We start from the raw sequence: 12,238 nt of genomic DNA on the forward strand, positions 1-12,238 counted from the left end.
CCTTTTTACTTCCCTAAAGCTATAGTCACATGACAATCTAGCCCCATGCGTTCTCTTCTATTTAGTTTATGCTTGGGTCCCTCTTTGGGTCACGGCCTGTCCAATATAGACACTTCCTATAGGATGTCCAGTGGCAGGAGCCCTCCCACCTTTCAATATAGGACCGACGTCAGCAGAGGGGAGTGAAGGTCTCGGGTGAAATTGCAGTGCTAGATTAGCGGTACACTGCACCAAGACCAGTGAAGGCAAAAAAAAGCCTGTTAGGATGGGTTAGAGGAGCTAGGAAAAAAAATTGTTTTTGTTCAGTTGGGCTTTAAACATGCAAGTAGACTGTGCTTCTTGTATGCATTTCAATGTTTTATTTTCGTTTTAACTGAAGTGTACCATTAGGGGAAAATATGATCATGTCTTGGACCTAAAACAGCAAACTTGTCTCCGAAGCCACTGACACATGGATCTTTTCCTTCTCTGACATGCCACACTTTTGTTCCAGGTCCATGAAACCAAACTTGTTAAACTTAACTTCATAGGATGCCAGTGTCACAGAAGTAGTATTTGGCTTGTGAGTCAAAGAATTTCAGACTTCCTTTGAATAATAGGTATGCACAGGGCTTTTTCTCAGGGAATGGGTGCAGGCACTACCCCCTTCCAAGTCACCCCTTGCAACTATAAATCCCTTCCAGCACCAATAGATGCTTTGCAGAGATTAGAAACTGACAGATCGCTCCCTCTGTACAGAGCCCTATGTTGATTGTCAACACTGGGCTCTGGGCTGTGATTGGACACAGAATCATTGGCCAGGACTTGCTGACAGACTCCTGCTGTGTACAATCACAGCGGTGTCAGCACGGGGGGCTCACATATGTGCGCCCTAAACACGGAAGCAGGTAGCGAGGTACAGGTACATCATTTTGCCTGCAGGGGCCACCTGTCTGCAGTATATTGCAAGTCGGCAGTCCGCAAGTAGTTAAAAAAAAATAAATAAATGGCCCCCAGTGACCTTCCATGATAACAGAAATACAGGATTGAATATACAGGAGTTACCAAAAAAAAAAATACAAAAACATGCCAGATTTTGATGAAATAATGCAGTCTTAACTTTCTACACATTATTAAGAAAACGTCTGCTGGCAAAGGGACAAATATTGCCTATGCGCCTACAATGGTCATAATTTAGAAAACGCCTGGACAGGAAAACACTACATAAATCCGGGCCAAACATTCACATTGCTGTTTTACGATTCACTAAAAGCTCATAGATTTATGTTCTGATGTAAAAAACAGAAAAAGGTGTGCAGGATATTTAGTAGAGCTGACAGGACCAGACTGACATAATGCCCAGAACTGGCTTACTTCCAGGTACCTCAAGATTACAGTAGCCGTGAAAACTCTGTCAACATTGTTGTGGAGAAGATTGCCAACTGTTACACAACTTCCTTCTGGGAAGGAAAAGTGGTGAGAAAAGGCAAGAGAAAAAAACAACCACCACTGGGCTCAAATTATAATGAAATACATGCAAACAAGGCAAAATAACCTTTCCCCAAAGTATCGATCTTACTTTAGTTACTTCATTACTTACCTGAGCCCCATCCTGATCCAGCAATGTGCATGAGAGCCTCGGCTCTCCAGGAACTCTCCCTCCTCATTGGCTGAGACAGCAGCAGGAGCCATTGGCCTCTGTTGCCGTCAATCACAGCCAGTGAGCCAAATCAGAAAAGAGAGGGGGAGGGGCCACGCAGATCTACGGCTTGGGAGTGAGCCTGCTTGTTTGCTCTGGGGGCACCCGGCAGGAGGGAGGGGCCAGGATCGCCAGCAGGGGACCCGAGAAGAGGAGGCTCGGGGTTGCTCTGTGCAATACTGCTGCACAGAGCAGGTAAGTATAAAAGTATAATGCTTGTTATTTTTTTTTTTTTTTAAAGGGTAAATTTTATTAACAATTTACGGCACATTAGTGACAGCTTCCACATTCTACACATTACACAGCAGTAGTACAGACAAAGTAATAAACTTTTACAAAGATGATCAACATCAAAATATGCTGCAATTTGTACACTGAAAGTCAAATGAATAAAGATATACATCACGAAAGCTAAATTGTGTCGTACTTCACTTAGACCCCTTTCACACTGGGGCGTTTTTCAGGTGCTTTTGAGCTAAAAACCGCCTGTAAAGCGCCTGAAAAGCGCCTCCCCTGCAGCCCCAGTGTGAGAGCCTGTCAGGTCACCTTGAAGCTAGGTGACAGATGCACACATTTGGGATCAGGAGTGCACTGCAAGGCAGTGGACCCCGCAGACTGCTGCGGATGGGAGTCCGGGTGGTAAGGAAGGCAGGGCCGCTGGAACACCAACAGGGATCCCACCGGGGTTAGAGCGTAGGATTCCCTGGGGCGCGGAGTCTAAGAGCCAGCAGGTGTTCACCAGAGCCTCTAGTGGTGAGGATGGACTGGGCTGCCCCTGGCTCCAGGTCGCGACCCCCAGGGTCCCCCAGCTCACACCCACAGTAGGCAACAGGAGGATAAGGAGAGTAAAGGAATAAGCCAAGGACAGGGCCACAAGCAGACAAGGACAACAGAGTTCACGCCAAGGTTCAGGGTCACAGGCAAACAGGGATAGTCGGGGACACGCCAAAGGTCAGGGTCACGAGCAGACAGAAATAGTAGAGAACACGCCAAGGTCGGTAACAGAAACAAACGTAGATCACAAGGCAGGCAGGAACGGGAAGCCAAAACACACAAAGGTTGATCAGCAGGGCTGGCCTGCAGTGCAGAGGTTAATATAGAGTTCTCTGATAGGAGCTGGGGTGGAGCCATGCTGGAGGAGAGATTATAAAAGCAGTCAGGTAAGTGTCAGCTGGTCTTTAGAGATGAACACATGGAGACAGGTAAGCTGACAGACAAACTCTATTGCATAACCATGACAGAGTCTGAGTGCTTTCACACTGGGGTGGTACACATGCAGGACAATAGAAAGTCCTGCGCCTCCACCGCCCCTGCCATTGAGATGAATGGGCACCGCTGCCGAAGTGATTCGGCAGCGGTACTTTGCGGGTGCTTTTAACCCTTTATTCAGCCGCTAGATGGGGTTAAAAGTGCCGCTATTGCAGCAGTAAAGCCCCGCTAAAATAAGCGGCATTTTACCGCTAACCCCCCTCCCCAGTGTGAAAGGGGTCTCGGAAAATGGGTTAACTAAACAAAACTTAAATTAAAACATTAACTAGGCCACAACGATATCTCATGAGTATGATCCATAACATACAGTATATGTACATAGTATGCTCTACATCTCTGTGTCCATTTTTCTGCACATTTTCAACTAGATACACTATATTACCAAAAGTATCGGGATGCCTGCCTTTACACACACATGAACTTTAATGCCATCCCAGTCTTAGTCCGTAAGGTTCAATAAAGACAAGGAGGAGCCAGTTTGTGGTGGAGGAACTTGACTGGCCTACACAGAGTCCTGACCTCAACCCGCTAGAACACCTTTGGGATGAGTTAGAGCGCAGACTATGAGACCGGCCTTCTCGTCCACATCAGTGCCTGACCTCACAAATGCGCTTCTGGAAGAATGGTCAAACATTCCCATAGACACACTCCTAAACCTTGTGGACAGCCTTCCCAGAAGAGTTGAAGCTGTTATAGCTGCAAAGGGTTGGCCAACTCAATATTGAACCCTACGGACCAAGACTGGGATGCCATTAAAGTTCATGTGCGTGTAAAGGTAGGTGTCCCAATACTTTTTGGTAATATAGTGTATGTTTCAAACATCAAACACAGGAAGCAAACAGGGGAAGGGCTCTAGGACCCAGCATCTCTACCAGCACTTATGGCAGGAGAAGGACTTTAGGACCCTACATCTCTTCCAGCAGGTCACATGGGCCTATATAAGGAATTTTGCTAGTGGCTTTAGTTGCTGGTTGATCTTTGGCTTCTCCAGTGTGTTATCTCTGTGATATTCCTGTTCCTGTCTTCTCCTTTTACCAACCCGGCTTGTCCTTGACCTGTCTCCTAATTCCTGTGTTCGACCTCGGCTATCCACCTGACCACGTCTGCTCTGCTATCCACCCGGCTCATGACCTAGGCTTCCTTCTGACCATGCTCCAGTTTATCTAAATCCTGCAACAACTCACGGGCGCCACCTGTTTGTTGATTCTTCGCCAGCACACCAGCTGTACTCTGGAACCTCCTGCATACAGTCCAGCAGGCGGCCCGTGCTACTTTGGGCCTTACCTCTCCTGTCCACCCTCAGGGGGGTCTGGAACTTAGCCGCAAGAGAAGCCCTCTCCCTCTATTGGCCTCTAGCACCAGGTACGTGATAGTATCAATCAGCTAAAATGTCTGAGGCCCAGAGAGGTGCTTCCCCGTTGGATGCCCTATGTCAGCAGATGACGGCTCTTACACAAGCAGTCCAGAGCTTACAAGATGGCAACTTTCAGCTGGATGGACACCTTCACTCCCTCACTACCTTCATGACTCCTGCAGATCCTAACCAAGCTACTAGCTCCACTGTCTCCGCTCCAATGGCCAGTTCTCCTGCTACAGCCACACCTGGTGTGGGATTGCCCCCTCCGGAGCCCAGGGTCCACACTCCTTAGCGTTTTTCAAGTCAACGACGGAAAGGTGGGTTTTGTCATCTCACCTTTATCAGATGAGCCACAGTCCTGGGCTCATAACCTCCTTGAGCAAAAGAACTTAGTACTGGATTCAGTTGCCACCTTCTTTGAAGCTTTGGCTACCCTATATGATGATCCACAGCGGACTGCTACTGCCTAGTCTGGCCTTCATGCTCTAGTACAAGGCAAACGACTGGTGGAGGATTATATTGTGGAGTTTTGCAAGTGGTCAGCTGATACTGGGTGGAATGATGCCACCCTGAAATACCAGTTCCGGCAAGGCTTATCTGAGACTCATGGACGAGTTAGCTAGGATCGAGGCTCCTGCATCGTTAGAGAATCTCATCCAAGTTTCTATCCAACTAGACTGATGGCTGCAGGAGTGATGGTCTGTACACACTCAGAGCTTCCAGCCCACATGGCTAATGCCAAAGGTTCCAGGACCAACAATCCCAGTCTCTGTTCCCCAGTGTACTAATACTTCTGATGGGGAACCCATGAAAATTGGCCTACTCCGCCCTGCTTTAACTCCTGAATAGAGAGCACGCAGATGACAGGGTAACTTGTGTCTCTACTGTCGAGCTTCAGACCACTTCCTTCACAGTTGTCCTGTTCGCCCAAGTAAGTCCAGCCTTCCACACTCCTCGTACCTCCAGTTATCAGGGACTGCATTCACTCATGTAATTCTCTCCATCTCTCTGCAGGTGGCTGGAAAGGAAGTCAAGCCGCGGGCAATATTCGACTCTGGAGACTGTAGTTGTTTCTTGGATATGAACTTCACCAAGAACTTGCTCATACCCCTGAAACTAAAAGGAACAAAGACCTGACGTACATTTAGCAGACGGTATTGCTCCCAGCTCTGGCCCTGTCACTCAGGAGACTATCCCTGTCTTTGCCAGCATGGATGCAGGCCATCAGGAATTTCTCTGCTTTGACGTCATCAGGTCTCCTTATTCCCAACCATCCTAGGGATACCCTGCCTGTGGGCCCACAAACCACAAATCGACTGGCCCAAGGGAGAAATCATCTTCTCATTTCCCTACTGTCACCAACACTGTGGCATCCCCACACCTGTCAACCCTTCAGTGCGTCTCTCCGTTCAACCTACACCAGATCCCTGTCATGCCATCCCTTCGGCCTACCTTGATTTCCTTGATGTCTTTGACAAGAAAGGTGCTGATGCCCTGCCCCATCGGTCCTACGACTGCCCGACTGAGTTGCTACCTGGAACAGAAGTAACCTTCGGGCGAATCTTTCCTCTATCCAAGCTGGAGGCCCTCTGACAATATATAGATAAAAACCTAGCCAAAGGATTCATCCGCCCCTCTTAACCGCTTGCCGACCCAGAGCTCAAAAGCGCCTGAAAAATGCCCCAGTGTGAAAGGGGTCACCTGTTAGATTTTATGAGATGAAGGGGGAAAAAAAAAAAAAAAAAAAAATCAAAATCGGCATCATATATCGGCCATCGGCCGCCGCGATTTCTAAATATTGGCATCGGCCAGAGAAAAACCCATATCGGTCGACCTCTACATGCAACCCGGCAGGTCAGGCAGGAAAAAAAAAAAAAAAAAAGGGGGGGGGGGGGCGACAGGTGAGCCCCCCCTTGCCTGACCTGCATGCTCAGATAAGGGTCTGATATGGATTTTAGGGAGGACCCCACGCTGTTTTTTCTTCAGCATTTTTAACTGCCGCCATGATTTTTTTACATTCAGCTATCAGCAGGGAACCCGCTGACAGCTGATGAGTCATCTGTCGTTAAGGACGTGGCGGCCGGCTTCCCGCCCTGCTCGTTAGCAACCAGCTCAATGCGATAAATTACTGCATTCAATAAAGCGGTAATTACCGCATTCGGTATTTAAAAACACAAAATTCTTAGTGAATTGCACTTTCAAAACTAATTTACCACAAGCATTATTTTAGCTGTTATTTAAATCTTAGTGAATTGACCCCTATGACTAAAACTAAATCGAAATTTGACGTCAAAATTAACGCAGTTGTAAAGGCTTAATGCCTAGAAAATCCCACCGCAATCCTAAACAAACAATAACCTCGATCATCCTCACCCAAAAGCTAAAAATCACTGTTTTTACCTTGTAATACACCACCTCACGCGACTGCCGCCCCCCTGCATTTCTAACCATACGGCGGCTGGTGATGTGCATTCTCTTCTGAGCATGTGATGTGATATGTCACAAGAAGCCGGGACTGAGTGGGGCACGGCAGAATTGGTTGGCTAGGGAGAGCTGGAGCCAACAACAGTAGAGGAGCATGTGACATGCATACATCACAAGGGGGAAATGAGAGGCGGGACTCAAACGAACAGAATTGAACTCACTGGCTGGAGACAGCTGGGACCGACAACCACACACGGAAGCATCAATGAGCAGCCACATTCAGCTGTGCAAACTAGCCGTTGTCGGTCTGGAGAAAGAAGGGCATTTGAATGGCTTGATTAGATATTGTTTTATAAATGGCCAATTAGGAAAAAACTAATACAATTGATATGGATAATACAAAAGTCACTGTCGGTAATCATCGAAACCTTCTGCAGAATATAACTTTTGCCTGGAATTCCACTTTACCTAAAGAAAAGGATGGTTAATCACCTAGCTGTGCTATTATGCCCCAGTCACAAGAATGGCCCAAAAAGAATAAGAAAAATCTTTTGGCAGGCAAGATAGCTGCTGTGTAAATATTTAAACTGAGGTTTCAGCTGCTTGCCACAAAACTGGGTAATTTCACCTTTTAACAACACCCTAGGGCAAAAACAAGGAAGAGGTCTAAAAAGGCAATTTTGCTTTTGTATATATGCATGGCAATGACATATGGCCTAAATTGGATAACAGCAAAGGTGAGGTCACCAACTGACATAAGAGAGCATATGGTTCTCTGGATTAGAGATCTTTTATATTAAGTACCAACTTCAGTACTGCAAAAATAAACAAAAAATTGTTAAAAAAAATACTCTGTTTATTCAAAACAAGAAGAGAGACATAAGAAGAGATGGCTCATAGAACAGAGACTGCAGAAATATTCCAGGTATATAGATCAGTACTTTGGCAATAGAGATAAATAAATTGTTGCTTGTACAACAGGGGCGTTTGATAAATGGTTTTCACATTTTTTTTACAAATAAATATGTGAAAATTGTGGCGTGCATTTATATTCAGCCCCCCTGAGTCAATACTTTGTAGAACCACCTTTCACTGCAATTACAGCTCCAAGTCTTTTTGGGGATGTCTCTACCAGCTTTGCACATCTAGAGAGTGACATTTTTGCCCATTTTTGTTAGCAAAATAGCTCAAGTTCTGTCAGATTGGATAGAGAGCGTCTGTAAACAGCAATTTTCAAGTCTTGCCACAGATTCTCAATTGGATTTAGGTCTGGACTTTGACTGGGCCATTCTAACACATGACTATGCTTTGATCTAAAGTCTAAACCATTCCATTGTAGCTTTGGCTGTATGTTTAGGGTTCTTGTCCTGCTGGAAGGCAAACCTCCGCCCCGTCTAAAGTCTTTTGCAAACTCTAAACAGGTTTTCTTCTAATGCCCTGTACACACGAGCGGACTTTGACTGGACTGGTCCGACGGACCGAATCCGGCGGACAATCCGACTGTGTGTGGGCTTCATTAGACCTTCAGCGGACTGTTTCTGTCGAAAATTTGACAGACTTTAGATTTGGAACATGTTTCAAATCTTTACGTCGGAATTCCGCCGGACCCAGTTCCTATCGAAAAATCCGCTCGTCTGTATGCTAGTCCGACGGACGAAAACCGACGCTAGGGCAACTATTGGCTACTGGCTATGAACTTCCTTATTTTAGTCCGGTCGTATGTCATCACGTATGAATCCGTCGGACTTTGGTGTGATCATGTGTAAGTCCGTTCGTTCGAAAGTCTGTCGGAAGTCTGTCAAAAGGCCGTTGAAAGTCTGTCGGAAAGACTGTCGGACCTTTGTTGCCGAAAAGTCCGCCCGTGTGTACAGGGCATAAGATTGCCCTGTATATGGCTCCATTCATCTTCCCATCAACTCTGCTAAAGAAAAGCATCCCCGCAACATGATGCTGCCACCACCATGTTTCACGGTGGGGCTGGTGTGTTCAGGGTGATGTGCAGTGTTTGTTTTCCGCCACACGCAGCATTTTGGGCTCATCTGAGAAGAGCACCTTCTTCCACATGTTTGCTGTGTCCCCCACATGGCTTACCACGTACCTCTTGGTTGCTTCTCTGATTAATGATAATTAATGATAATTCTTGCCCGGCCTGTCAGTTTAGGTGGACGGCCATGTCTTGGTAGGTTTGCAGTTGTGTTATATTCTTTCCATTTTCAGGTGATGAATTGAACAGTGCTCTGTGAGATGTTCAAAGCTTGGGATATTTTTCTTTATAACCCCACTTTAAACTTCTCCACAACTTTATCCCCGACCTGTCTGGTGTGGTCCTTGGCCTTTATGATGCTCCTTCATGATGCTGTTTGTTCACTAAGGTTCTCTAACAAACCTCTGAGGGCTTCACAGAACCGCTGTATTTATACTGAGATACAATTACACACAGGCGGGCTCTATTTAATAATTAGGTGACTTCTGAAGGCATTTGGTTCCACTAGATTTTAGTTAGGGGTATCAGAGTAAAAGGGGGCTGAATACAAATGCACACCACACTTTTCAGATATTTGTTTTTTTTAGATTCCTACACTTTTCATCTGGCAAACTGTAGCTTGCTCACTGCACTGTATTTGTGTAGACGCACCCTAGGACAGAACCTTCCCTTCTCCTCTCTTCCATAATATAAGAGGCAGTCCTCACAGAGAGTTCGAAACAATGTAATGGATAACAATGCAGCACAAGCTGAAAGCACAGAAAGTGTCATCTCATGGAGTTCCGGGCCAAATAAGAGAAGTTCATTGTTAGACCCCTTTCACACGAGAGATCCGATCGGGTCTGGCTGTCTGTTTTTCAGCCAGACCCGATTGGACCTTCCATTCTCCTCTATGGACATTGGGCAGTAGAATGTAAGAGGACTTGTGTCTAAGTTTATATCCGGCTACCCCCAGGTACGATCCAATCTGGAAAAAAAAAAAACACCACAGAAGGGGATCCATTCCCCTCCGTCTGATCGGATCATAGTTGGGTGTAAATGAACAGCCAGTCAGTTTAAATCCGGCTGCCCATGGAGCAGAGTGGGCTGTGTCCATAGACCTGTCATCCGGCTGCTCAGCAGGATCAGCGGATAGATCCCCTGCTGAGAAAAAACAAGTTTACATACACTTTAAATAGATGAGCGTTAGTTTGTCATTTTCTTCAGACTGCAACAGCTATGAACACAATATAAAATGTGGTTTTACAAATGCTTTTTCACGATCTAAGGGAAACCCTGCCCGTGTTCAATAATCAAGTTGCAGAGCTTAAATCCCAACTCCTGGCAAATTAGAAATTATATCTTGCAGTTGACTGCAAGGATTAACAGCTGGTTTTGTTTAGGGGAAAGGAGAAATCGTCTTCTTCCCCATGATCCAGCGGTGGACTGTCCCTTGGTGTCATCACACCCAGAGCAGGGCTATGGACCCTGGTTTCATCTTGCCAATGTCAGGACCCTAGATCGGTGAAATGTGGGAAGATCAGGTAAGTACTTTTTTTTTTTTTGTTCCCCTAGACAAAAACTATAATTTAAACCTTGCAGTGCGAACACAGCCCCACTGCAAGGGATCATTTCTTTATATGCCTGGAGTTGGGCTTTATTGGTAGTATAGCCAATAGGAAAATGTATTTCACTTCATTGGGCAGTAATGCGTCCAGTCAAGGAGGGATGTCAGTGTCTCATACACATAACAATTTTCCTTCTAAAGAGAACCTGACAGTTTCAAATGATCTGTCACATAGAAGTCTTATTGTGTTTCAAATGGGTGACTCTAGCTCTGTATGAGCTAGTTTAAAAAAGCCATTAGGTTTACTAGACACAAATTGGCTAACAGGTAAAGCAAGCTTAGAGCAGAGTAATTATTCATTTCACACCTCACATTAATCAGTGAGCACAGCCATGCAGTAGCTTTGTCAGCAGCTATTTGTGGCCTAAAGTCTATGCCAAGATGGTTTCATGAGCATTGTGGCCATTTCACTCTGCAGAGTGATACGTGGATCACTAAGGCACAATCAGAAAGAAGAGTCTGCATGTGTAATGAACAAATATGGCTGCCTCCATGTTTATAATATAATCAGAAACTATATATAGAAAAAAATAAATCTTGCATCTGTATTGCACAGACAGACATTACATTTACCTCAAACAAAAACACAGTCAGCTGGAGGCACAAAGCGGGCCATCATAAATAGAGGTCGACCGATATGGGTTTTTCTCTGGCCGATGCCGATATTTAGAAATCGCGGTGGCCGATGGCCGATATATGATGACGATTTTTTTGGGCCAATATATTAGGCCAATTTTTTTTTTTTTTTTTCCCTTCATCTCATAAAATCTAACAGTTAGACCCCTTTCACACTGGGGTGTTTTTCAGGCGCTTTTGGGCTAAAAATAGCGCCTGTAAAGTGCCTGTAAAACGGCTCCCCTGCAGTCTCAGTGTGATATCCCGAGTGCTTTCACACTGAGGCGATGCGCTGGCAGGATGTTAAAAAAAAAGTCCTGCAAGCAGCATCTTTGGAGCGGTGTATACCACCACTCCTGCCCATTGAAATGAATGCGCACCGCTGCCGAAGCGCCTGCAAAGTGTTTCAGCAGCAGCGCTTCAGGGGCGCATTTAACCCCTTCCTCGGCCGCTAGCTGGGTTATAAGCGCCCCGTTAGCAGCCGAATAGCGCCGCTAAAATGACGGTAAAGCGCCGCTAAAACTAACAGCGTTTTACCGTCAATGCCTGCCCGCTCCAGTGTGAAAGCAGCCTTAAAGTGGAGTTCCACCCACTTTTACAACTCTTCAGCATCCCTCACTAAACTGTGCACTGTAAACGAATTGGATATTTTTTTTCTCAGCACCTACTGTATATCTGCTGTATTCATTTTTCACTTCCTCCTCCCTGGCCCATCGCATCATTTCCTGTTTGCAATGCCTTCTGGGAAGGGGCGGCAACTTCCTCTGAAACTGCTGTTGCTATGGAAACCTGACCTGAAACCTATTACACTGTTTTTGCTGCACTGACCATGTGCGAGATCTGCAAGGATGAGATCCAGGAAGAAATACAGTCTGGCTTCAGATGCCCAGACTTAAGATGGCCACGGCCTGCTGTAAGTTTATAAAATAACAAACTACTGCTATAAACAAAACAGACCTTAGTTTACAGACTAACTTTACTAGAATACATTAAGCTCGTGTATTATAGGGGTAATTTTTTTTTTTTACATTTAAACATTTATTAAACAAAACAAACCTCCAATCAGTTCACTTGTATGTATAATTTAGATTAAAAAAAAATAACTATATCTTAAATATTAAATTCACAAAAACAGGTAATCAAAACTTTTGGATAAAAAAATGGGCTAACTTTACTGCTTATTTTTTTTTTTTTTTATTTCATTAGCGTTTTTGTTTTTTTTTAAATTGCGTTTGAAAGACCGCTGCGCAAATACCGTGTGACATAAAATACTGCAACAACCGCTATTTTATTCCCTAGGGTCTC

At 45.3% G+C, this 12,238-nt stretch overlaps 1 protein-coding gene across 3 annotated transcripts in view; it reads right to left on the bottom strand.

Moving 5' to 3' along the window:
• Positions 1-12,238, bottom strand: part of PNPLA7 (patatin like domain 7, lysophospholipase) — a 478,577-nt gene that overhangs the window by 450,501 nt on the left and 15,838 nt on the right. Inside the window, exon 2 of one of the 3 annotated variants that reach the window (XM_073599987.1) lies at positions 6,950-7,035. The exons of the other annotated variants lie outside the window; for them this stretch is intronic. Within the exon in view, the coding sequence (XP_073456088.1) occupies positions 6,950-7,007 (58 nt within the window). The 5' untranslated portion in view covers positions 7,008-7,035. The remainder of the gene's footprint in view (positions 1-6,949; positions 7,036-12,238) is intronic. 3 annotated transcript variants of the gene reach the window in all.

This window comes from Aquarana catesbeiana, linkage group LG09, assembly GCF_042186555.1.
Source record: "Aquarana catesbeiana isolate 2022-GZ linkage group LG09, ASM4218655v1, whole genome shotgun sequence".
Taxonomy (NCBI): domain Eukaryota; kingdom Metazoa; phylum Chordata; class Amphibia; order Anura; family Ranidae; genus Aquarana; species Aquarana catesbeiana.